The following is a 27350-nucleotide window of genomic DNA, read 5'->3' as shown; positions in this document are numbered from 1 at the left end:
TTTCTCAGCACTGTGCTTTCAGAAAGATTCATAACCCTTTTCAAGTGTTTCGTAACTCCTTAGCAATCATTTAACTGCACAATTTGGCTCTGAGGTGGGTATGGGAGGGCCTGTTAGCTTCAGCTCATATTAGGCTGTCTGCACAAAAGGCAGAAACACCATGAAATATATAAAACTGAAAGCACAGTTGGAGGAAGGAAAAAAAGAGAAATCTGCAGAGAAGATGTATCTAGAGAGCTCCAGTTACGGTCCTGTTTGTCTCAAAGTCTAAAGCATCTAAAATGTGGAGAATTATAGACTGAAACCTGAACTATGACAATCTTTATTGGCTTGGCCTCTGCCGGGAGTCTCTGGGGAATGAAAAAGAACAAACAGAATTATAAAGTCTTAGTGCTGCAAGGGTCCTTAGGGATGACCCTTTGGTCCAACCCCTTCATATGCCAACTGGGGAAACCAAGGCCCAGGTAAAGTAATGGCCCGCTCAAGAACACGAAGAACTAGAACCCAGTCTGCTGAAACCCAGCTCTTTCTCCTACAAGAGTGCTCTTCATGGAAGCCTTTGCAGCTTGCAGGTTGAGTCACGGTGTGCCGTACATGACAGCAGCGCCATGAATAATTGCTGGAGGAATGAACAGTAGAGAAGTGATCACATTCAGGGCTGCAATTAACCAGGGAAGGCTTCAGCCTAGACCCACTTTCCAGATTTTGGTGGCTTTTCTCCCAGGCTTCTGTATCCAAAGGGTGCTCTGGGTCTTCCAAACTCTAGCCTGCCGCTCTGGAACTACAAAGGTGTGCTACCACTTTCTTCTAAGAGAGAAGATTTTCTTTGATGTGCTAAGCTGTGGCATTCCTTTGCACAGTCTTTCCCCTCATTCTATTGGATCAAATGAATCATCAGAATGACACAGACAATGATGCATCCTGGTCTCTGAGAAAATGAGCGTGCTCCCCTCCAGAGACAGCTTAGCTGTTCTCACTGAGCCCCTAATGTAGGTGAAGATCAAAGATACGGGTGACAGAGCCTAAGTTGGGCTTCTTTGATGACCAGAAAATTGGACGGCAGGCATAGATCTTTAATTTACGAATGAGGAAGAACCCGTGTGAGTGACAGGGAAGAAGAAGAATTCTCCCCTTGGTCCAGGTGTTGTCTCTACGTTGACATGTAGATAAATGTGCCCCAAATCAATTGCTCTGCAATCACCCAATCTGGCTACACAAAATTCCCCCTGTTGACACACTGGACTTATTTCTCATTCCTCTGAGTAAACAGTTAAACCTGCTGTGGATTCCGGTGAGTCACACACCATCTTCTCTGCCACCGCCGTCCAGGACTCAGAATTAGCCATTGCTAGGAAACCGCAAATCCCAACTCAATCCTTTTACCCAGCCTCAACTCCTTTCACTGGCTGGATGTCATTAATTTGAGAGCAAATTATTAGAAACCTGGAAAACAGTTCTAAAATGCCTGCAGATTTATGATGAAGTCATTTCACAAAAGGTCACAGGCAACCGTGCTATAATTAAATCTTTCATTAATTTTTAAAATACACAATAACTTACAAATGCAGAATAAATTAACCAGATGACCTTGAAGAAATTATTTAGAGCACCGCTTCATCAGAAGCCCCTATCAAGCAATTTCCTGAATTTTTATTTTACGAGTGAGATTTGTCTATTCTCCATTCTTGTCTTTGATTGGGTTCCAGTGGCCTGTTTATTTGAAAAGATCCAGTATTAATTTACTCAGAGCATTCATTAGTGCTGGGAAGCGAGGGTGGGTAGTTAAGACTCTATCTTACTTCAGGTCACAACCTCAAAGAGAGAGTAACTGTGACCCACACAATCACCCACATATTCTTAAATGAAGCCCCTCTTTCATTATCTGGGAGATGCTTTTTTTTATGTGTACATTCTGATAAATGATTTCCCTTTTCTCATTATAAAAAGAATGCATGCACTTTATAAAAATTTGAAAACTATAAAAATTATAGATGAGAAAATAAAAACCCCACTGGAGATAACCCCTTTTAATATTCTGATGTTCCTTTTCATTCATTAACACTTTTGTTCATTCTCAGACAAGGAGATAGCAATCACCAAAAACCACAGCCACGGTTGAAATCTTCGGAAGTTAGACATCCTCTGAGTTCACAGTAATATGTTCTGTCTCTCCTCTTTCCCTCACACAGCACCACCACCACCATCAAAAGCTCAGAATTGGATTATAGAACAGATCCCATGAACACTACAGCTGAAATAAACCTCATTCAAAACTGATCTTTCTTCCATAGAGTGTGGAAGAGGATTTGGAACATAAACTTCCCATTAGCAGAGACCTTGACTATCTTGTTTATGTCCTAGCCCAGCTCCTAGAACTCTTAGAACAGTGCTTATCTTATAGTGGGCACTCAATACATGTTGTTGAACAAAGAAATAATAACTGTTCTTGTAATACAATGCATGTGGACCTGTGAGTCCTTTTTTGAAATGTTCCTATAAGAGTACATTCTCTCTGAAAAGCCTAGGCTCCCCATGCATCCTGTTGCCTCCTGCCTCTCTAAGCCCTCCTGTTTGTTTCCATGGAGTAAGCTGCCGAGGAGCAATTTCAAAGCAAAGCAGAAAGAGCAGTGTTCTGGGAAGGCCAGTCATCAGCGGCCAGCAGTTGTGGGTCTCCAGAAATTCAGACCACATCCTTGGCTATTGGTGTGTGTCCATGCCACCTGATTGTTTCCCTATTAGGGTATAGATGGGATTACTGGTAAAGGAGGTCTGTGGCTACAGGGGGATTGCATTGAGCAAAAGTGAAACATAAACTAGATGTTAAAAGACGTAGGCAGGGGATCAACAGCAAGGAACCCTGCCTGTGCTAGTTACATGATACAACGATGGTGAGATGGTGGAAAGAGGCAGGGATTAAAAGGCTTGAAAATAAGTATTGGGAGGAGGGGAGGCGGAGGGAAGATTGAGAAAGAGACTGAAAGGCATTGGAACTGAAGAGGCAAAAAGAAAGCAACCAGATTTTTTTTTTAAATGAATTTAAAGAAATCATTCTATGTCCAAACAACTTTCTTTTCTCAAAACTTAAGCTCCTTTAATGGGTTTGAGAGTTTAAGTACATAACAGTGGGTTAGAATGTGATCTATGAACCTGTGAAAGATGCGTCAGAGTTGGGTGATGAAGGAGAACCTAAGAGATGGAAACAAGAGGGCGAACATGGATGTTCGGGATGGGATTTGAGAGAAGAGGAAACAGAAAGGAATTAAAAGAGCTCTAAGAGCAGAGCAGAAGGAGGGACGCTGTTTTCCTACACGTTATATTTCCCAGTCTCCGACTTTGTGGCAAATCCAGAACCAAAGGATGAAAAGAATCAGAAAAAGCATAAAATTCAGCCCCTGCACTTGAATAGTTTCAGTTTAGTCCAATAGTATTATTCACTCACCACATGTCTGTCTGTCATACACAAGCCTCCATGTTCAAAGCTGTGGAGGATGATGAACAAGAGAGTTGTAAATCTCATGAATCTTACAGACTAAAAAGGACCTCACACTTTAACTGCAGGAATGACCAATATGTAAAATAATTAGAAAACAGTACAAAAGTAAGGGTGATGACATCAATTCACCATGACCCAGCAATTCTACTTGTAGGTATGTAGCTCAGAGAATTTCTACTATGCATTTGGAGGTATGTACAAAGATACGACTGTTCATAATGGTGCAAAACTAGAAACAACTTAAATTTCTATTGATAGGAGAATGGAGAAATAAATTGTAAATATTCATATCATGACAGAATGCCATATAGCATTAAAAGTGTCTGGACAGATGGATATGCCCCAAGATAGATAATATTCAGTGACAGAAGTATGTAGGGGAATGATAGCATTTAGATAAATTATACATTTTAAAACACATAAAACAAGACCACATATATTTCTATGGATAATTAAATATGTATTAAACATATCAACATGTACTAGAAGGATATACATCAAATTCATGGCAGTCATTGAAGGGATTAAGGGGAAAACATCTGAAAATGGGCAATAAGAAGACCTGCCCTACCTGGGATGACCCGCATAGTTATTGTAAAAAGCTGAAGCCAAAATGATAACATGTTAATATTTATTAATTCCAGGTTCCTGTGACATTATTCTTTGTAATTTTAAAACTTCAAAAGAACTGCAAGAAAACCAGATAGGTATGAAGTTGTGGATGTAGAATCTATATTGGGAATCACGAATTCAAAATCTTACAGGAGCCAGGAGGGCACCTTACATCAACAATGAGCCACGGGAAGCAGCTGGAGCAGACATCAGGTGAGACATGGGACAAGAAATAGCACACCCAGCTGACACAGGCAGCTGCCATGTGGCTCCAGCAGATTGTTGGACTACGGGCATTTGGGATTAATGCTGCCAGATGTTTCTCACTTTGTAAATTTCGGTTTCATTAAAAGTGTGCAGACCATAGTAAACATATCTGTGAGCTAAACTCTGAGACTTACGATAGGAATTCAATGAAAGAAAATGAGTAAGCACTGGAGGAATTGTGGAGGGCTTCCTGAAAGAGGTGAGACTTGTCTCTGAGGTTAGAATAAGAAACAAAGAAACTTCTAAGGCATTTCAAATGTTTTTTCTAGTCAATACTTCACAAGAGGGTGCACCTGGAGAAGCAGTTTATGGGTAGGGGAAGTTTGTAGAAACTGTGTCAAAAGTTCAAATGATGGGCCAGCCTGGCGGCACAGCAGGTAAGTTTGCACGGTCCGCTTCTTGGCGGCCCGGGGTTTGCTGGTTTGGATCCCGGGTACGGACATGGCACTGCTTGGCAAGCCATACTGTGGTAGGCGTCCCACATATAAAGTAGAGGAAGATGGGCATGGATGTTAGCTCAGACCCAGTGTTCCTCAGCAAAAAGAGGAGGATTGGCAGCAGATGTTAGCTCAGGGCTAATCTTCCTCAAAAAAAAAAAAAAAATTCAAATGATATTTGTTACATAGCCACAAAAGATTAGGCACTGTGTGCCCTCTTGTTCAGGGTCAGCAAATTACAGCTCATGGGACAAATCCGGCCAGCTACCTGTGTTGGACAGCCTACAAGCTAACAATGGCTTTTACATTTTAAATCATTGGGTGCAAAAAAGCAAATGAAGAATCATATTTTAAGACATGTGAAAACTATATGAAATTCAAACTTCAGTGTCCAGAAGTAAAGGTTTATTGGAACACACTGATGCCCGTTCATTACATATTGCCTATGGCTGCTTTCATACTATATCAGGAAAGTCAAGTAGTTGCAACAAAGATACTGTGGCCAGCAAAATCTAAAACCTTTAGAGGAAAAGTTTGCTGAGCCCTGCTCTAGTTGGCCAAAGTTCTTCCCTGCTGGTGACCCACTTCTAGATCATTAGACTACGGAGACTAAAACATCTTTCAGGACCCTGGATGGAGGTTATTTCACTTAATTCTCACATCCACATAAGAAAACTCCAGCTCAGAGGGTGGGTAAGTAAGGCAGCTAAGGTCACATGGATGGTAAGCAGCGTTGCCCTTGGAGAATAGACCACCAAGACCCACGGTCTCAGCCAGCCCTCCATCCCACATAGCAATCCTTCCGTCAAAAAAAGCCTTTTCCTTCTAGGCTATTGCCCGCCTCCAGGACATTCCGGGATCATCCAAAAGCCCCTGTGCAGGCCTGCATTCTGCTTTTGTGTTCCTTGGCACAAACAAAAGTGAGCCTCTGAGTAGATGGCAAGTCTGGTGACAACCTGAAGGATGTGAATCCAGCAGCCAGCCTGAGAGGCGATGACTTGGGCGTTCCACTGGATTTGCCAATTACTCGAATGACTTACTTTGGGCAAAGTAAAATCAGGCTCTTCCAGCAAACAACAGAGAATTGAAAAACAGATCAATGGAAGCAGTGCCGGTTCATTTCCAATGACTTTATTGGATGCAGTTACTAGAGGCTGAACAATACATTTAAGCTCAGGGCTGGGTCTCTGTGTTGCGCTAATGCTGTATTTAAGAGCATGTTCCCTGCTAAGCATGTGGTCACAGTCTCTTAAGTGGAAAGAAGGTCTTTGCCTCTTTTTTTAAACCTCTGCAGCTTTGGGGTTTGCATAATTTTCTAGGCAAATGTTATCTCTCCCCCTTCCCTTCGGCTATTAGTTCTGCTGGTGGAACAATGGATCAGAGATTTATGCCAATTAGAATTGGATTTATACAGGGAGTCAGCGAGGCAATTGGCCCTAGACAATTTCCCGAAAGCGTCTCTGGCCCTTCCGACCTCTCACTCTCCCCTCTGCAGGCCAGGCACGTTCCTACTGCTCCATATTTGCTCACACTGTTCCCGCGACCTGGAATGCCCTCTCTCCTTCCTCTCTGCAAAGCCATGAAGCCTTTTGCAGCTGCTCTATGTTCAATCACTTCTTTGATATCCAAAGGCAATTTGTTCCACACCTTACCACTTAATTGTTCTCTAGTTCTTTCAGGTTTGTCCTATCTTTTCAAACAGATTGTGTTTGAATGGGTCTGCTGTAACTTGGTGTCTGGAAGCACAGAGGCACTCATCACTACTTAGTGAATAAGTAACATCCTGCCACTCTTGCCCCACACACCACAGTCCTTTACTGAATGAGCCTTGGAGAATTCTAGTGCCTTTTCTGCAAATTTCAGCTTCCATCCTGAAGTTTGAAATTCACGTTCCTTGCTCCTAATTTGCCTCTTACTCAACGTGTGAGCTGAGCACTTAATTTCTCCAAGCCTCAGTGTCCTCGTCTGCCCAATGATGATAATGTGATCTACCTGGCAGGGTTGTTGGGCAAGGTCAATGAAATCAGGTTTGAGAAACTGCTCATGAGACACCTGGCACAAAGGAAGGTGTTGAGCAGAAACCAGTTAGCTGCTGCTCATTTCTAGGAAGAAGATTCTGCTTTCTTCCAGGGAAGCTATGCCTCTCCCTTTGGGGATGTTTTTTTTCCCAGAGGCTTCCAGGTTCTCCCTGGCCCCTCTAAAATATCAGCTAAATCACAGCCAATTGGTTCAAACATTTCATATCAAGAAAGAATTTCAAATGTAGCTTTAAAGATGTAGGAATGCAGTGTTTTTCCATCTGATTCCACATTTGAGCCAAGCAAAACAGAGCTCTCCTTAAAGTGCTAATTTGGGGGCAAATCCTTCAAGAAATAATGGACCAAAGAGGCCCAAATGCTCTAACAGCCACGGGCATCTCATCAGCTGGAGAGTCACTGGCTGAGACTGCAATAGGCCCTCCAGCTTGTCAATCATGCAGCCCTGTCCTCAGCTTTAAGTAAGAAGAACGGTCACGTTTCACTATGAATTAGGCTAGACTAGACAGTTCCTGTCAAGGTTACCAAGGAGATGTTGAAATAACAACATTTGAAAAGACGCTGGAAAAAAGAGCAATAAAAGTAAGCAAATCCCATGCCTGCAAGATGGGGACTGTCACTTCCACACAAATTCTCCTGCAGAGCTACATTGTTAGAAAATTCCACGCTTTCTGAGCTCTGGCCTCTGGGAGAAGTAGAAACTGGGCAGATTTTTGTGGAAGGCGGAGGAAATCAGAAATCATTTCCTGGAGGGTCCTCATTCTCTAGCTGCCCTTTTGTGCCCATGCCATTCCACCCGCTGCTTCATCATCCCCCCACCCAACCCCATACACAGCTCTGCACACAGACACAGACTGCTCTCATTCCTACCCAACCCCCAGGCTCCCATAAATTACATCTACTGGATTCTGATCATAGCACTTCAGAATCTCTGGGGATCTCTAATCAATTTACTATAATGCTGGATCTATGAGCCAGAGAAGTCACTACAATCACAATGGTGGTAAGATTACTGAGGAGCATAGATTCATTTGTTCATTCATTCACTTATTCATTCAAACATTCAGTATGTATATACTGTTAAATCCTCAGTGCTAGCACAAAACTGATGAGCATGTGAGACTCAAGGAACAAGACATACAAAGATCCTCCCTTGTGGGAACTTGAAAGTCATATGTGTGTGTTTATACACATACACAAGAGTGTCTGTCTGTCTTAAGGGTAGACGAAGGGTGGAGGGGAAGATACTAAACAAACAATGCCATTTTCATTAATATTAATTGTCTAAAGTGTTGTGAAGGAAAAAATATACAGGGCTAGGACAGCATATAGCATGGAGCCCCAACCTCATCTGGTAGGCTAAAGGAAGGTATGCTAGCAGGACTGATACTTAAGCTGAGACCTGAAAGATACTTAGAAGTTTGGTTGTTCAAGTGGGAAAGGTGAGCACGTTCCAGGGAGATACACAAAGACCCTGGGGTGGAAAGGCGCCAGTAGATCACAGAAAGGTGGTGAGAGCATGGGGGCAGAAACGAGGTCCCAAACAGGTGATCAATGTAGATATTTGCAGGCCGTTCAGTGAGTTTGGAGTTTATCCTAAAAGCAGTGGAAAGCCCTCTATGAGCTTTGAGAAGAGAAATGACATTACTTTATTTTCAATTTCAAGAACATCACTCTGGATACAGGTCAAATGCCCAAACATAACCTAAGACCCTTCACAGTCTCAACCCCTTAATACCCAGGCATGATCTTTTCTGGTTCTTTCCTTTGTTTGTGTTCTTTCCTCTGCCTTGAAATCTTTCATTCTTTCAACAAATAATTACTGACTTCCCACCATGTGCCAACCCCTCTTTTAGGCACTGAGGTTACAGTACTCCACCAAACTGTTAAAAACTTGTGCTTTCTTCAAGCTTACGTTCTATTACCTATTAATTGCTCTTCCACTGGGGAACTGCTATTGAGACTTTCCGATCAACTCAGTCATCACCTTTTGTATGTGTGACGTCTTCACTTCCCTCTACTCATATCCTGGTTACATAACTGGGGTCCCTTGATGATTAGTGCATCCCCACTCCCCTCAACACACTGGCCTGAGAGCTCCTTGAAGGCAGAAAGAATTGTATTTACCTCTTGTATACCCCTAAGAGGGTCTGAAACATATTAGAAGCTCATTAAATGTTTTTGAGTAAATGAACTGTGTATTACTCTGGGCTCTCTGGAGAAGCAGAACGAATGGGGGGAGGGAGAGAGAGAGAGAGAGAGAGATTTACTATAAGGAATTGGCTCACACAATTATGGAGGCTGACAAGTCCCAAGATCTGCAGGGTGAGTCAGCAAGCTGGAGACCCAGGAGAGTTGAGGGTATAGTTCCAAGCTTGAGACTCAGGAAAAGTGGACGTTTCAGTTAGTCAAAGGCAAGAAAAAGTCATGTCCCATTTCAAAGGCATTCTGGCAGGAGGAATTCTCTCTTGCTCAGGGAAGGGTCAGCCTTTTTGTTCTATTCAGGCCTTCCACTGATGGATAAGTCCCACTCTTATTAGGGAGGGCAATCTGCTTTACTGGGTCTACCAACTTCAAAGCTAATCTTATCCAAAAACACCCTCACAGAAACATCCAGACCAAATATCTGAGCACCCTGTGGCCGAGTCAAGCTGACACATAAAACTAACCATCATAAACTGACAAATATTTAAATTCTCCAAATGAAGGTGAAAAGACAAGGCAATAAAATCTTAACGTGAATGAGCCCGCTCTTCTTTCACCCTGACCACAGCTGAGCCACAAGTCATGGTTAACAGCGAGGGGAAGGATGCGGAATTCAAATAGCCCACATCATTAATAAGTTTTTGGTTAAATGTCAAGGTTAAGCATTCTTGTCCCAAAATGGACTTTCTCTCCTTGCTGTTCCTAAGGAATATATACATTTTTTTGAACTCCTGCTTCAATCCTTGCCATTGCCATTCCATGAGGGAAATGCACTGGTCAGCCCCAACTGGCCCTTGGTTTTAAAAGTCCCTTTCAAATCTCAGGCGGAAACAGAATTGCCTCTTGGCACTCCTTCCAGGGCTCATCCTTCTGGCTGTCTGGAAAGCCCTGGCAAAACCTGGATAATTTTTGTACTAAAGAAACTCTGAATTTAATAAAAAGTTAAAAAACATGAAGCCTGAATTGTTTATAGTTGGTTGGACAACTGCTTCCAAACTCATCTTAATTTCATGAAAAGACAAATACATCTCTCTCCCAAATCCCCTACAAGAAGAGTGTGCATTATTCTAGTTCCATTTCCACTTACTAGCATTTAAAGTACTCCGATAAGCAAGGTAGAAGAGGACAGAAGCTCTGCCGTGCTGTTGTGGAGTTTTAGTGGGGAAGACAGGGAAATAAGGGCGCTATCTCATCTGTTCAGTAAATGGTTTGACCCTCAGGTCAATCTCCCTCATGGCCATGTGACCAGCTAAACTCCATCTGAAGCTCACAAAAAAATTATTACCATTTAAGATTAGATGGACACAGAATTTAAGCTGTGTCCTTAAACTTGCTAGGGAATGTTAGGTCAGGTAAAGACTGGTGTATATGTGGTATTGTTCAAGTAATGCCCAAGAGAAGCATGCAATGAGTTCAAAGAGGCCTCCTAAAAGAGAATTCAGGATAAATCACATTATGAGATGAGAAGAAAACATAATAAAAGGAGGACCAGTATGTCTTCTTGGTACAAAAACAGGGAATGCCTGGCTTTAGGACCATATATATCTTCACTGCCTAAGATTCTAAGACCATGTTAGATTTGATTGAGATAAGCAGTCACAACTGGCTTGATAATTTCAAGCAGATTGCACAACCTTCTTGTATGAGTATATCTTTGCCTTACAGAATTTAGAGCTTAATACTTAAGTTCTAGAAAAGAGGAAGCTGTTCTTTTCATTTCTAGTGATTAATGAATGGAAAATAATTTGGAACAGTCACCTCATGGTCAGAGAGGCACATGAAAAAAGATGGCAGTATTTCTAGTATTCTATTGACTTCCTGGAATTCATAAGAAGACATTTTAATCTCTTGGCAGAGTATTCTGGGTAACATGACAGAGTCATGTGCATATTACATTTATTTAATATACTAGCATGCAAACTCTATGAGGGCAGGAATTTCTCTCTGATTTGTTCATCTAGAACAGTATCTGGTACATAGGGACCACCAAATTTTTTTAGATCTTGCTGGAGCCTAGATCCTTGGGATTTCTCTCACTGTGACTCTGTTGTCTCTCTCTCTCTCTCTCTCTTTCTCTCTCTCTCTCTATATATGTATATGTGTATGTATGTGTAAGTGTGTGTCCACACACACATATATTTGCATACATATATTCACTGTACATATATATTTAATAAATAATTTGTATTTCAGAAATAAAATTTATATTATGAAACTACCTTTGAATATCCAGAACTGGTACTTATGCTACATACTGTTGCTGTGTATTGACCAAACAATGAAGCTTAAGACTCTCAGCATTAAGATATTATATCTTAAATACTGTCTATGGCTTGTATAGCTGGACTTGCATACAAATTGTTAACTCTTAATAAAGTGTCTTGGCAGCTTAACAATAGAGTCTATTTGTTATACAGGAAATTTAATTAGGAATTTAGATGGTGAGACAATTCTGTTTTGGGGTGTATTTTAGGAGAATGAGAATAAATTACTGGACAAAACTCAAATGACAGCCTTACTTCCTGGTCAACAAATTCTACAGGAAACCCTTGCTTATATTTTACAACAGAACTGCTCAGAGAAGCCCTATCATAACACGAGTTCACCTCTAAAGACATCAGTTACTAATGTAACATATCCCTTGGGAGGATTGTAGAGCTCCTTGTAGGGTTTGCCGTCATGCCTTTCAATTTCCAAACACAGAGCTCCGGGATCCAACCCAGGGCCTAACACATAGCAGATGCTCAAAAAGGAGTGTTAAGTCTTCAAAAGACACAGTCACCACCCTTGGAGTTAGAGAGAAGATTTCACTGGCAATTTGGAAAATTCAGACAGTATTAAAGAAGATAACTTAAAATCACTCTTTTTTGCACTTCTCCCAAATGATTTCAAAAATATTCTTATGGAACCACCCAAATTTTCTATTATGAACCTTTTTTAACAATGAGGACACTAGGAATCCTATAGACTATTTCTGTAGACAAACCCTACGGACAAGGGACCTATTTGCAGTGCTTCTGCTGAAGTTCCTAGAAAAGGGGAAGATTTGTAGAATGTCAACATTTTAGAAAGAAGCAGGAGAGATTCAATTTCACAAACGAAGTCATGGACACCCAGCATGGCCAGCACTGGACAGGGATTCCACGGCTACAAGATAGAAGAGCATCCAGACCCAGGTGCTCTGACATGCTAACCCTGGGATGGGGATCGGACTTTTGTCCATTTGTTTGCTTTGTTTTGTCCCCCAGTTTGTGCACCATTTTTCATCAAGACTGGGTTCTTTCTGTGACTCTGAAAGCCGAGAAGAGTGGCTGGTCGACCCTCTGGATGTGAGGATGAAAGTGGAGGGGCAGGACATGGCAAAGCAGTCAAGACTGGGGCCAGATTATGACATTTGATCAAAACTGGACAGCTGCATTTATAAAGGATTTTTTAACTGATCACTCTGGGAAAAAGGTAAAGCATAGGAACTAGCCATTTCCCCCTGTATTTGCCTCCTCCTCAAAGCTCATCAGTCTCATATTGGGAAAAGACTGATTCAAACTCTAAAGAAATTAATGAGCACAAAGATTAAAAGAACAGCAGCGTTCCCTAGAGCAAGAAGATGACACCCTCCCCAAACCAGCTCGGAAACATTCCAGGAGCCTTTCTGTGCCAACCCCATGAGACAGCAAACTGCCCCTAATCTTGTCCAGCAGACTCCTTTCATTCTGTCCAGTGCAGAATTAGAGTGTAAAGCGTTCCAGTGACCCCGGAGAGGGGGAGGTGGCAGAGAGATTGGTCAGTGCCGGGTCACCATAACAATCCCCAGTATCATAGCCTCTGTGTACACACATGTACACAAATACACACAGTTGATCATCTAAAAGTTGATCAACTTTTTAGGAATTAAAATTTGACATACTTTTAGAAAACAGTATCAAATTATTATTTTCTTTAATAATCAGAAAGATCTCTAGAGCTTGTTACAGCTTTAAGATCTTTATCCTCACCATCTATTCTCATGATAAAGGAGCATAGAAAAATTTTCACAGCAAACTAATCTTAAGTGGAACAATAACTGTATGTGTATTGGGGGGCCGGGGGGGGGGGGGCACAGACTCTAGGAGTTTCCCTTAAAATATTCCCTGTTTTCAGTATATTGGCTGTTTTGCTCCCTCTGTCCCTGTCCCTAGCCCCTTAGTGGGCTGTTTTGAAAGAGAAAAAACACATCTAAAGACTTAAGCTTTCTATTTGCTTTGGTTTGGGATAAATGGAAATTTGTTACAACACTTTAAATTCCATTAGAAACCTTAACTTTTCCTTTAGAAGCCTACCTCTTCTAATCCTGTCGGTAGTCTTTTGAATTGATGGGTGCAAGCATAAATATTTCCATTTTACAGATGAGGAAACTTTGGCCCAGAGATTGAAATGCTTTGGTTAGGGTTCCCTGGAAAAACTCTGTGGCCTCGGTTGAAGTATAACTCAGGTCTCCGGGCTCCTTTTGACCACAGCAAAAGAAGTACTCACGTCATGATTTGGGTCTCCACTCCTGCCTCCACCAGAGCCCCGTCGACAAATAGAGGAAGCGAAGTGAAACCATACTTGTCCCAGGAGTAGCCCTCGTCAAAACTCACCCTGGGTTGGAAACAAGTACATGGAAGAGACAGCTGAAAATAAAACCAGACTCTGTAGCAACCGTTTTTCAGGTTATTAAATTCTCCTTTGTATCTTGCTCTCTGGCAGTCTGGATCATCAATAGACATTAATCTTCAACATCTCCCCATATTATTAAGAGATTTGATCAAAACTGCATTTCCTGGCAGAGGCAGAGATAGCAACAGAGCTGCAGAAATATTTCAACATATTAGAATCGAAAAAACAACCCAGGCAGGAGGGCTGAGTGGATGGAGTGTCACGTTTCAAGTACTCAGAATGGAACCCAAGGCTCAAGTCACAGCACAATCAATTCAGCCCTTGGAGTTTCTGACACAGACAAATTGAGCAGTGTGGGGTGTACCCTATGGAAAGGGAGGTGTGTGTCTTTCAGATCAAACCTTAAAAAAGCAATGTCCTATTTGTTCAGAATGGATGTTAGCATTATTTTCCCTCCCCGATGCCACTTTAGGGGGCTTTTAGAGATGAGTATTGAGTTTCTGAGATGTTCTGGGCAATGCTGTTCCATTTTTTCCTCCATTGGTAAGAGGAAGGTCTGACCCTTTGTGGACAGAGCACCTAAACCCCTTTAAAGGGAATGCTGCTAGTGGACTTGGGTAATTCTGAGTGCTTGCTTCTTCCTTTTCTTGATATTATCAAGCACCTGTCTGCCCCTTGCTTTAGCCAGAGGACACAGCCCAAACACCACGTCCTCCGAAAAGCTTTTCCTGCCACCTCTTCTTCCTCAAGGCAGCTGTATTTGCTGCATTCTCTGTGATTCTTCTTGGCCTCATTAATTCTTGGTTGATCTCTGACTCCAAAACTCAGGATTCTCTGAGGTCAGCTGTAGAAACTCTATTTTCCAACAACACCCAGGCCCTCTCCTGACTTCCCAACTTATCTTGAATCCTTCAATTCAACATTATAATCTTGGAAATTCAGGGGCCATGAATGTCTTATTCATTGAATGACCCCTTAACACCACCTACATATCTTTATTACAATACCCCTTACCTGATATTACACATATATTTTCAAAAAAATATGTTTGACTTTCTCACTGAACTGTGAGCTTTCTGAGATCAAAGACCGTAGGAAAAGCTAAGCCTGAGATGGGGAGAGAAATTGTAGAAAGTAAAAGCCCTGCTGTATGAACTGAGTTCACATGGAAGGCACAGAAATATGGGTTAGATGGAAGAATGGGATGAGCAGAAAAAATGGGAAATGCCAAAATCCAGGTGGGAATGTTAGCCCACACAATAACCAAAGTGCAAAGATGTCCTAAGATTAGCATAAGCAATGGGACAGGTCTCCAGAGCCAGAGCGAGGAAGGAACCCTGTGATTCTCATTTATGGTCACTATAACACTTGGAGCCCAGGATTGTGCCATTCAGGTGACTTTCTGAAATCAGTAATTTCTAACACTTGACTATCTCAGGCTGAGGTAATTATTTAAAACAAAATAACACTAAAGAAACTCCAAAAAATACAACATTGGAAAATTTAATCTCGTTGGTATCAGACATTTGTGTTTGGATGGGCTGCCATTGGTGAGAGCTATTCTTTTTGATGGTCAGGGGTTTTAAAATGTCCTGAGGTAACTACATTGAATTGGTATACCCCTGGGGTCCACCTTCTCCTTCTCAGTTCAATAGCTCATTAATGGCCAAGACAAAGGAATTGGGAATGTCTTATTAGATCCACAGGTGACATTGAAATTGGTAGGACTGTCAATACTCTGGGAGACAGGAATAAAGTTACAACTTACCTCCAAATAGTGGCAAGACAGGACTACAAAGTCAAAATGAAACAAAATTCACTCATCAAATATTTATCAATGTCTGCAAAGCTCCTGGTCTGGCAGGGGCTTATGTTCTAGAAACAGTGCAGTGAACCACAAAGGGAAGGCCCTGGCTTCAGTGGAATTTACCTTCTAGTTTGAGGAGCCAAACAACATGCAGATAAATGTATACAAAAATATGAGTTATGAGTAAGTGTCATGAAGACAATTAAAATAAGAGTAATATGACAAGCAGTGACTGAATAGCTACTTTGCATTGAAAGTTTAAGAAAGTCCTCTCTGAGGAAGTGACATTTAAACTGAGATCTGAATGATAATAAGGAACTAGCTATGCAAAGATGGCAATGAGAGCCACTCCTGAGGGAAGATCTAATGTGAAATGAAGTTGCTGTATGGGAAGAACAGAAACAGGATTTGGTAATGGAATGTATACAGGTTATTTGAGCAAAAGAAAGAAATCATGGACAACATTGATTCTTGGGCTTAAGCAACTGAGATAGGGAAATGGGAAGAACAGGAGAAGCAAAACTTTTTGTTTGTTTGTTTCTGTTGGATCCACATTAAATTTCAGATGCTTTTTGAACTTCCATGGTGTGGCACTGTCAAGGGGACCTTTGGATGGATGGATCCAGATTTCTGGGGAGTCATCAAAGCTGGGGATATAGATTTGGAAGCCACTTATAAGGTAAGACCAACTTAAAGCAGAATGCTTAGTTTAAAAGCAAAAAAACCCTGGGGTCATTGTCAATCACAAGGTAAATATTTTCCAGCAATGACACTGTTGTGAGAGGTGGTCAAGCCGCTGAGTCTAGTATGTGTTCACAGATAGATAACATGCATAATGAAAGAAATTATCTTTCTACCAGAGCCTAAACACCATGTTCAGTTTCAATCATTGTAGAAAAACTGACAATCAATGTGACTAAAGGTAAAGAACAGGTTGTACTGGAAACAGGTTACATGAATTGAAAGTGGCTTAAGGAGAAAAATAATAGAGCTGAAATAATTACTATTACCTTTTAATTTCTTTTTTAGTAGAAAGTTTCCAAATATTTAAACAAACAAACACAACTCTATTTTTAGAATACTGAAAAGGAGAAATATCTGTGAATGAAGTCAGAGAAAATGTAGTTAGATGTGTGAAAATATCAGTTTAAAATTATAGATGGAATAGGGTAGAAAAGATTCCCATTCTTGTAACTCTTCTAAAGATGATAGTCCGATATTTGTGCACAAGAATGTAAGCTCTCAAGTTCTTTGTCTTGTTCGTTGGTATATCCCAGCTCTTATACTGATGCTGGATAAACAGTATATGCTTAATGAATATGTGAGGCATAAACAAACAAATGCACAAAATCTGTTGAGTTGCATATCTGATCATTTTGCAGAGCTTAGAAAGGCTAGACAAAGAAATCTCCGGAGGCCCTTTGCAGCTGGATGATTTTTAAAATCACATGCAATTCTGGAGCAGATTTATTCTGCAGAGACCTGGGCAGCAGAACAGTGCCCAATGGACAGAAATTGCAAGGAGATTCATTATTGCTCAGCATAAAAACAATCTTTCTAACAACTAAAGCCCTTATACAAGATGGGAACTCACTGTCTTGGGTGTTTGCAAGTTGTTCAGCACAGCAGAATTCTGGGGAAGTGTGGTGAGCCTCTGGCCGTCACAGAGGTATCTGCTACACTGGGTATGAAACCAGACTACAAGTCCTCTAAGACCCTTCCTTCCTCCATGCCTCATAGCTTTATTATATTGAGATGAGAGCCACTAAAAGGAATGGAGTCTGCCAAGAAGAACCGGGGTTCTCCCCAGAAGTCTCTAGCACAGAAATAAAGTTATAACGGTCATTGAGAATCAATATTCCTCCCTTTGGTGAGGTGCATTGCTCCATCCTATTTCATACCAAATGCACGAGGTGGTGGCATTTTAGCCACCTGGAAGTTCTTCAGAACAGCACATGCGTTTCACTTCTCAGAGTCATGTATTGGTTGGAACTATTACTTCCATGTGAATGCTTCTCTGAACAAAATGCTGGTGCTCACAACCATTTATAGAAGAACAAAGGAACAAAAAAAGGCCAGGTGATGTTTCACTTTCTGTTTCCAAGAACATCCCATGGAAAGCAGACACTGACAGCTTGTCAGGGATAAACAAACAGTAGGATCCCAGTCTACCTGCCGATCGGTAGCTCTGTCTACTGTGAGTTTTCATCAGAGCTCTGCATTCTGTGGGGCTCCACCGTTCATTTCACTCTAATGCTTCTAAGGTACAAAGGGAATACTGGATGGAGGGCTAACCTGAAATAGCACGTAGGTTCTCATCTCCATGCATCCAATGTACATGGTCACAAATGGATGGGTTCATTTGTATGCTGTTTTGTCTTCTTGCATATCTAGCTACCTATCATTTCAATTTATAGGAAACAGCACGCCTTGTTAGCTAACTAAAGTTTCCCCAGCTTTTCAATTATGCTTCCCATTTTCTCTGAAAGACAATGTAGTCATTATTTAAATCTGAGAGCCACTCTTCCCTTGTGTGAGAGTGGGTAGGCCAGTGTATTTTTCCTCTGCAAATATATATACGTCTGTATACAAAATAATGTCAGTCTGAGACCTACGACAGAAAATAACAATGAAATGATTACTTAACCTTTCTTGCCCTTAAAATGAGCTATTTGTTTACCTTGAGGGTTATGACTTAATTAGAAGCTACTGGTGATGAAGAAACCGCATTTGCGTTTCACAAGCTTGAAATTCATAAGCAGGAGACAAAATAAGTCAAGAATTTTACAAGGAAACATTGATGATAAAGACATGGTCAAGCCCTTAAAAAACACTCAGCCTTTAAAAGAGAAGTGCAAAGGAGAATTCCTGAATGAGTTATTTGTTGTTTTCTGACAGGCATATGCAATAGCTGGCATTTAACTATTGCAGGAATTATTTCAGAGAACGGCATTCATAAATAGGCAAGTAAGCAGAAATCACGGTGGTGTCCAATTCAGGCAAACATGTGTAGCATTTATGACAAATGACAGTGTCAACATCCTGTAAATGGAGAAAATGCTATTCCAAAAGCTTAGTTTGAGTGGGCAGGCCTGGTGGTGTAGTGGTTGGGTTCATTCGCTCCACTTCAGCAGCCTGGGGTTTGCGGTTTCGGATTTGAGTGCAGACCTGCACACTGCTCATCAGGCCATGCTGTGTTGGCATCCCACATACAAAAAATAGAGGAAGATTGGCACAGATGTTAGCTCAGTGACAATCTTCCTCAAGCAAAAAGAGGAAGAGTGGCAACAGATATTAGCTCAGGGCCAATCTTCCTCATCAAAAAAAAAAAAAGCTTTGTTTGAAAACTCACCTTTAATATGTTGTTAGAGTTGGCAAACAAATGGAGGGTAGTATTATCATTATTATTGTAACAGAAAATCCACTGGGGATGCAGTTACTTTTCTAAGCTCTATAAATATTTTACCAATAAAAGAGATATTTCATGGAATAAGGGAAAACTCAAACGTCATATTGATGACTTTGACAGGCGTGACTTGATGCTACTTACATATCCCTGAGTGAATATTAAATAATCTTCCCAACTTGGATGGTTTTCCTCCAGAAATTCCCACACCAGTACTCCTTTTGGAAGTGATCAGCTCTCTGGAGAGAAACCATTGCAGAACAGACTGAATGGTCAGCTGTAAGGAGGCTAGGATTTGCCAAAGCCCACACTCTCTCTAGTCCTTCTGCTCCATGTACTCCTTCCATGTCAAACCTAGACTCTTCTTCTATCACCAAAGGGAAATAACAACAACAATAAACTCCTCTTTTCTTTAGAACAATACTTCTGTGCAAAAGGCTCTAAAATTAACCATTAAGTACTAGGTTCCTACCGTAATGAAGGAGAAAGCAGGTGGATGATGGGCAAGTGAAGATGGGGTTGCCATCCCCTTCTCCCAGGACTTCAGGGGAAGAAGTCTGTCCAACTATATCTGTTTGCAGGGCACTGATCAATTCTCTTATTGAGATTTAGATGGAGGTTCTTACAACGTCACGATAAGCGCTAAGAAATGTTGCCTTTCTTGGTTAAGAAACAAATAAACTCGTTTTAAGAGTCAGCCTGTCCTCTCTGATGGTACAAGTCCTATTCAGTCCTCAATAGAGAGAGCTCTTCCCTCCACACCAAGAGACAGGTCTTGGCCACAGAAGAAATGATGTACAGGCTCAACCTGAACCCCTTAAACTGGCCTTTAAGTTCTTCTGAGTCAGACCCACCTTTACTCACTCACATTCTTGATTCCAATCAAATATGGTCTTCTGAACACTCCCTACGTTTCCTGAATTCCAGGCTTTGGTCAGAGTTTTCTCTTCCCTTGGTTTGCTTCCCATCACTCCTCTTACCCCTGGCATCCTTTTTTCCAGGATCAGCCTGCATGCCGCCTGCAGCAGGAAGACCCCCTTACACACTAGGCAGGACTCCATCCTGCTTCAGGATTCCACCAATACACACAGCCAGTATCCTTTAGCAGGAATTGCTTTCATTTTTGGTGATGTGTAGACTGACTGAACTCCTTATCTTGACTATGATCTCCCAGAGGGCAGAGGCCATGTGATAAGCCCCTGTGTACTCATTAAAGTACCTGGAAAATTAGTAGTAAAACCAGAAGAGCATTCATGACAGAGACACAACTTGGTATTGCCCGGGACTAGCTGTGTAGCCCTGAGCAAGGTATTTAACAGGTTTGCATTTCAATGCCATTATAAATACATGTTAAAAAGAGTATCCACATACATAGGGTTGTGTCAAGAATTAATTTAAATAATTCAAGTAAAGGGCAGAGAACAGTGCCTGGAATGTAACGATCCCTCAGTAAATGCTGACTACCATGAATGCTGAGTAATCCCATTCTTCTGATGCTACCCAAAAAGTATATAATCAGTAGTAAAAGGCTGATAAATTCAGCCCTATGGGTCTAGTGGTTAAGATTTGGCCCTCACACCACCCACAGCCCGCATTCATTTCCTGGTAAGGTAGGCAACCACACAACCCATCTATCGGTTGTCATACTGTGGCGGCTGTGAGTTGCTGTGATGCTGAAAGCTATGCCACCATTATTTCAAATACCAGCAGGGTCACCCATGATTAATAGGTTTTAATGGCGTTTCCAGAACAGACAGACTAGGAAGAAGGACCTGGCCACCCACTTCCAAAAAAAACTGGCCACGAAAACCCCATGAATAGCAGTGGAGCATTGTCTGATATAGTGTCACAAGGTGAGAGGATGGTGCAACAAGACCGGGCAGGGTTCTGCTCTGCTGTACACAGGGTCGCTAGGAGTTGGAATTGACTTGACGGCAATAACAACAAGAAAGAAGTATGATAAACAATTACATTGGGAACTTTACAAGCTTGCTGTTGAGTTGGAAGAGCATTTTTTTATTACAAATGGCTTCAAGCATCTTTCTAAAACTTATTCTCATAATCTTTCTGTAAGAAGATATAGTGGTAGCTAAAACCATTTCACTTTATGTTACTTGAGCTCTAAGAAATTGATAATATTTTACCATTTTTGATCTACAAAAATGGCAGTTTCATATGTTTTAACTTAATAAATGGCCAAACTGCAAGAAACCTTTTTAAGTCCTTGCCAAGGTGACTGAAGCTGGAATTTGGCACCTGGGGACCCTATGCCTTTTCCGGACTACAATCAGATGCTTCCCCGTAAAACGCTACCCTGAAAGTGTTACTCTCCCAAAATCAAGGGACTAGGAGTTAAGCTAGGGTCCATCTTCCAGCCCATGGCTAATCCCAACAACTGTACTCTAGACAGCATATCCTCTACTGCCAAATATTTACTCTTTCAAATATTCACTTTGCTGAATTGAAGCCTGAAATTCTTTCCCTTCAGGCTATAAACACACATGATACTTATCCATCCACTGTCACAAACAAAAATACACAACAGCATCATCATCATCATCATCATCACCAGTACATATCCTCATTCAGCTCTTTGTCCTCACTGGTGGGTTTTGCATATACACACTCAACTTCATTCCACCATCTACTTTCTTGAGAAGAGTCATCTACACGGTCTCTACTCCACTGCTTATCATTCGTTCATTCATTCATAAATCTATTGCAATCTACCTTTCAACCCCACCTCTCTTTTGAATCTACTCTGACAAAGATCACCAATGACCCCCCCATATTGCTTAGTCCTAGATGATTTTTCACTCCATAACTGACTTGATCTGATTATAGAATTTGGCACTCTTGATTACCCCTTCCTTCAGCATCCAAGAAAATATTTTTCCTGTGTTTTTATCTTTTTGGCTATCTCCTTAGTCTTTTCCATAACTACTACTTCTGTTCTGAATGCTGGTGCTCAACAGCGTTCCATTGGAGTCCCTGGTTTCTCCTTGTTGTAACCACTCTCCTGAGGCATTGAGTTCACTGCCATGGCTTTAACTACCAGCTAGTGGCTAAATCACCCTAAATCTAGAGTGCCAGCCTAGATCTCTCTCCTGACCTTCAGGTGAATATGTCTGAGAACTAATGGTTATCTCTTGTAGAATATTCACACACATCTCAAAATCAACTTGTCTATAACTGAACTTAATATCTGCTACATGCACCTAACCTCCCTCTTGCAGCAATTTCCATCTTCCATAGTTTGGATTCTTAATCTCGGCTGCCTGAACTTGCAGGTCCTTCTTGCTCTTTTCTGCCTTATCCTACCACCCTATATATTCATCATACTTCCCCATGTAAATTATCTGGTCTACTCTTGCTACTTAAGAGTTAGAAGATGTATAATAAATGGATGGATGGATGAATAAATGGATGAGAAAGTGGGCAAATGGGTACAAAACCATGCAGAATAATGTCCCAACACTTTTCACTAAAAAGTTGCTCATTAATAGTATAGGGAGCTGTCCTTACCACAAATGCCTGACTGGCAGAGGTGTGTGTTTCATGGCTACGAGGGCGCCACCCCAGTCTAGGAACCAGACATTGTACTCTTCATCAAAGATCTGGAACAACAACAACAACAACAATCATAGCAACACCTTACGTTTGCATAGTGCTTGACAGTTTACAAAGTCTTTCACATACATTGCTTCATCTAGATTCTGAGACTTCCAACAACCCTGTCAGGTAATTTGGCAAGTACTATCATCCCCATTTAACAGATGAGAAAATGGACTTGAAGAGAACAAATAACTCTCCCTAAACCACTCAAATGGCATTTCTAGGGCTCTTTTCACTAGTCCTGTCAACCAGTGTGTTGTAAGAAGGTGAGGCAACAAAATGCATGCTCAACTAGATAACCCAAAGGAAAATAGGACTGCAAAAAGCTTCCCCATCTTTTCATCTGAGTGGGTTGCCATGCAGCTCTCTCTTTTCCCTCATCTATGCAGATGTTTGCTAATTTATAAATGGTCGGTGTCTTATAGAATTATTTATAAATTATCCAGAAACTTAAAAGACAATTTCTCTAGGCATTATAGTATACATGATGACTGATTTTTTGACATAGCCACCGCCTCCTAGGTTCCCCACAAGCTGGATGAAGACTAAGTTTGGTGCTTGGGGATCCTAACTCTAAGTGCTCATTGGAACACTGTGCTTCTAGGGACCTAAAGTCATTCATTTTTTTGATTCATCCATTTATCCATTACCTATTTATCCATCCATGCACTCAGTCACTCATTCAGTGATCTATCCATACAGAAAATGTAGCAGTGTTCAGAAGACTATGTTTGGTTGGAATCAAGAATGTGAGTAAGTAAGGGTGGATAGGACTCAGAAGAATTTAAAGCCCAGTTTAAGGGGTTCAGATTGAGCCTGTAGGTAATTCCTTCTACTTCCAAGACCTATCTCTCTCTATGTAGAGAAGAGCTCTCTCTATTGAGGACTGAATAGGACTTGTACCATCAGAGAGGACAGGCTGATTCTTCAAACAAGTCTGTTTGTTTATTGTCTGCTCCTCATCCACCTGACTATGGCCTTAGGAGCAGGAACCTTAACTTATGCTTTGTCATATGCCTTGCAGAACTTGAAATGGTTGTATGTAGCAGGTGCTCACTAAGTTTCTTTGGATAGTGGTAGTGGTGACAGTGGTGGCAATGGGGGCGGTGATGATGATGTTGGTGATAGTGATGGTATTCTTCACTAAGGGACCCAAACAGGAACTTAGCCAGCTAGATTTCAGATGGTGACTTCACCTTCATCACCAGGATATCCCGTGTTCTTCCCCTTTCTTCCCCAGGTAGGAACCTTCCTACCTTTAAGACTTTAAGTAGCAAAATGTCAGCTCTTTCCTAGTTTCCCCAAGTAGAACAATTCCTCCCTTTTCTCTGCATGCTAATAATAATGCCACTAAAATAATACAATCACCTAAAACTACCATTAGTTATTTATGAGCCCATTTCCTCTACTTAATTTTGAGCTCCTTGAGGAAAAGGATTCCAAAGTATCCAGCTGCCTCCTCAGGTTTGTATTGACCTATAGTTGACATTATATAAATCTGTGTTGTCCAATACAGTAGCCACATGAGACTATTTAAGTTCAAATTGATTAAAATAAATAAAATAAATAATTCAGTTCCTCTGTCACGTTAGCCACATTTCAAGTGCTCAATAACCACAAGGGACAGCACAGATACAGGACACTTCCATCACTGCTGAAAGTTCTATTAGACAGAGCTGCTACAAATGTTTTTCAAATTGAATTAATTTTTCATGTACTCATGTATCTATTAAGCTGTTTCCTACTTACTGAAGTCTGGACCTACACAATGCTTAATCACAGACTTCCATGGCTTTCCCTGTTTTAGTACATTACCCCCTTCATCTTGCAGATCAACAAACAGATTCAGAAAGGTGAAGAGATGCCTGCCTGCCAAGACCCCATGGCACATTAATGATAGGAACCATTTTATTGGTTATATCCCCAGCATCAGCACAGCACAGCATCCACTGGCTGTTCCATACATATTGCTGAATGAAAGACTGAACAAATTGGGGAAATTCCAATTCTTCCTACTCGCTGCCCAGCACTCTTCCCATTTTACCCCACTGCCCATCTAATCTGCCAGCCAAACTGACCAAACTGAACAGCTGCTTCAATTTTTTTGCAACCACAAAGTCAGAATGAGCCCGAGAACCTACAGGAAAGAGAGATGTTGGCAGAACTTGCCCTCAGTGCCTCTTCCCTGTCCCCAAATCTCCCAATTACCTGTCTCCAAGTGTTGCCCCCATCAGAAGAGATGAACACACCAATATCAGTATATGAGAGCTCCGGGCCAATGTTGCCTGAAACACAAGCAGATCATTTGAAATTGTCAGGCAATTTACAGATTCTGTGTGCTTGGGTTTAGGGGAGAGGTTAGGAGTGAGTGAAGGTTTTCCTAGTGATGTTTAGAGTTGATTTGTGTAGTCTCTTTCTTGGTGTCATATCAAAAACAGAAGGAAGAAAAATTCACTATGCGGAAAAAATAAATAATATGAAAGGAATATGTCTTTAAATGCAAGACCCAAAGACAGAATATTGATTAGCTTAGACCTCTTGGTCTATATATTCTGTATACAAATAATCTCTTAAAATTGATCTTGACAGGTGTCCCCTGAAGGTGGCAAAGAGTGGAAGAGTAGACATGTGTGGAGAAGCTGGGCCTAGGGACACCTTCCTCTTCATGTATAATTTTAGCCTAAGAAAAAGTGGTGTGTGTATGTGTGTGTGCATACATGTGTGTGTCTGTTTCTGATTTAAATTGTCAACACGTCTCTTGAGTGACAGGCAGTTGAGTGACCCAATATTATAGACTATGTAACCTAAATTATAGAGTTCCCAGAATAAGATGACTACAATCAGCAGACCATGGCCCTTATGCATGGCAGGATGAGAAGTCACCTGGCTTATCCCTAGACTGACCACACTTACTGCCTCCATCCCATCGCCCTCTTTTTTCCTCTCCTTCTTTTTCTTTCCCTTGCACTTCATCACCTTGTGCTTATGTTTAATAAAAAAGAATATGGTCAAGATTTTCTAGTTGATCTATATTGCCCAAGTATCCCCAGTGGGCATCCCACCCCCTCAGAGCCCAGAACAGTGCTCCAAACTTAGTAGTTAATTGCTCAATAAATAATTGTGGAATGAATGAATGAGTAAACAAATGATTGAATCCTATTTCAATGCTGATGTGCATTTGGGGAGGTATCAAGAACTCAGAACGTACACTAAACATGTAAGAATTTATCATTTTGGCTGATATTTTTTCTTTAAAAATAGCAGGAAGGGAATGTTAGCTCCCACACATCTGTAGCCTAAATAAGAGCACAATAAAAATGCAATAATGAAAATGTTAATTGAGCTCCTGACATTTAATGCTTCAAAATGAGAAATTAAAGCCAGGCTACAGCTTGTCAAGCTCCCATCAGCACCAGGGAGCACACAGCTAGCCAACTTGTTTTGACACTCAGGCTTCCAAAAATAACCCTGGGCTCGGGGCTCAGGCAGCAGGTACAAGTGTAGTGGGGAGAGGCAGAATGAGCAGGTCTGCGGAGATCTGCCTGGAATTTGAAATTCAGTTCTCCAGATACAAGTTTTGGAAGACACTGATGAAGAAAGAAAAGAGGAATGGGGCAGAAAACGTCAACCCAAGTCATTTGGTGCTGGCTGCCTGGAGCATTGTGTTAAGAAGGATTCTGAAGCCATATTTACAAGAGTTTAATAGGATAGAGTGTGATGATCCATTACTAATGTCTACCAAGGTGGTAGAGAGAGAGGGAGGCAGAAGCATAGCTGCCCTAGAGCTAGAATCTGCCATCCCCGTCATGGCTTCTTAGGCTCTAGCTCATCACCTCTTACCCTCTGTAGGAGCTGGTTCTGCCAATATCCTCAGCCTCTCTTTCATAGGTCAATCAGGCTAATTTTGGAGGCTTTGTGCTGGTGAGAATCCAAAGCTCACAGTAAAGTCTGTTTTTGGAAATATCTTTTGTCAATTGAAAGGGGCCCTGAAGGAAATGCTGCTGATCACAGGGACCAGAAAGTCAGGTCCCAGATGAGGGGACAGAACAGATATATCCAGGATGATTCCATCTTCGAACATGTTCAGTTCCTAAGTGGCCCTGAGGGAAATCTCTGATAGGAAGAGTTTGGGTTATGGCATCAGAGAAGGAAGATTCAAATAATATATCTCATTGGCTAACGTGGAACTAGAGAGGCTTACCAAAGTGGCTGCTGGCCAGGCTGGAAGAAAATGCAGCTGCTCCCCACTTAAGTGGTGTGATAGGAGAGAGGAAGGAGGGGAGAGATGGAGACGGACAGGGAGCCTCTCTCACCAACAGCTTAGCTGGTAAATAGGGAGGTTTCACTGCTCTTTCTGGCAGCTTTAAACAACTTTCTTTTACCCCCACTTCCTCCCAGAGCTACTCTTCTCTGCTCCTTAGTTAAACACTTGTGCAAAAAAAAAAAAAAAGGGGAGAATTTGGAGTTCTCTGGAGTTAGAGATGCTTCTCTCACCACCACTGATGCCCACTCAGAGTGATTAAGGGCTCGGTGGAAGGGAAATCAGACAAGTGCACAATCCACTGCGGGGAGGGAAAACATCTCCATGCCCAAGACAATAGAAGAGTGTGAACATTCAGAGTTTATAGGAAGCACAGCAGGGAGCCTCGGGTGTGGAGCTGCAGGTAAAGGGGCTCGGGGCTGGGTCTGCTTGAATGATTACTTGTTGACTAGACTTTGAATCAGAAGGAATGTGGGTGTGGGCATGACATCTCTTCCTACTTGCCCTCCATCTCTTCATGTCTCAGTTGAGGAGAAGACTAATTGCCCTTTTTACATCATAGTATACAGGTGCAAT

At 41.5% G+C, this 27350-nt stretch overlaps 1 protein-coding gene across 1 annotated transcript in view; it reads right to left on the bottom strand.

Annotated features, from left to right (window-relative positions):
* Positions 1-27350, bottom strand: part of SORCS3 (sortilin related VPS10 domain containing receptor 3) — a 566298-nt gene that overhangs the window by 57315 nt on the left and 481633 nt on the right. The window contains exons 12-14 of the mRNA XM_046654523.1: positions 24722-24798; positions 22424-22515; positions 13560-13667 (exon numbers count right to left, since the gene is read on the bottom strand). Coding sequence (XP_046510479.1) covers positions 13560-13667; positions 22424-22515; positions 24722-24798 — 277 coding nt within the window. The remainder of the gene's footprint in view (positions 1-13559; positions 13668-22423; positions 22516-24721; positions 24799-27350) is intronic.

This window comes from Equus quagga, chromosome 2, assembly GCF_021613505.1.
Source record: "Equus quagga isolate Etosha38 chromosome 2, UCLA_HA_Equagga_1.0, whole genome shotgun sequence".
Taxonomy (NCBI): Eukaryota; Metazoa; Chordata; class Mammalia; order Perissodactyla; family Equidae; genus Equus; species Equus quagga.
Note: the sequence above shows the minus strand (reverse complement) of the source record. Positions and strands in the feature narration are given on the sequence as shown.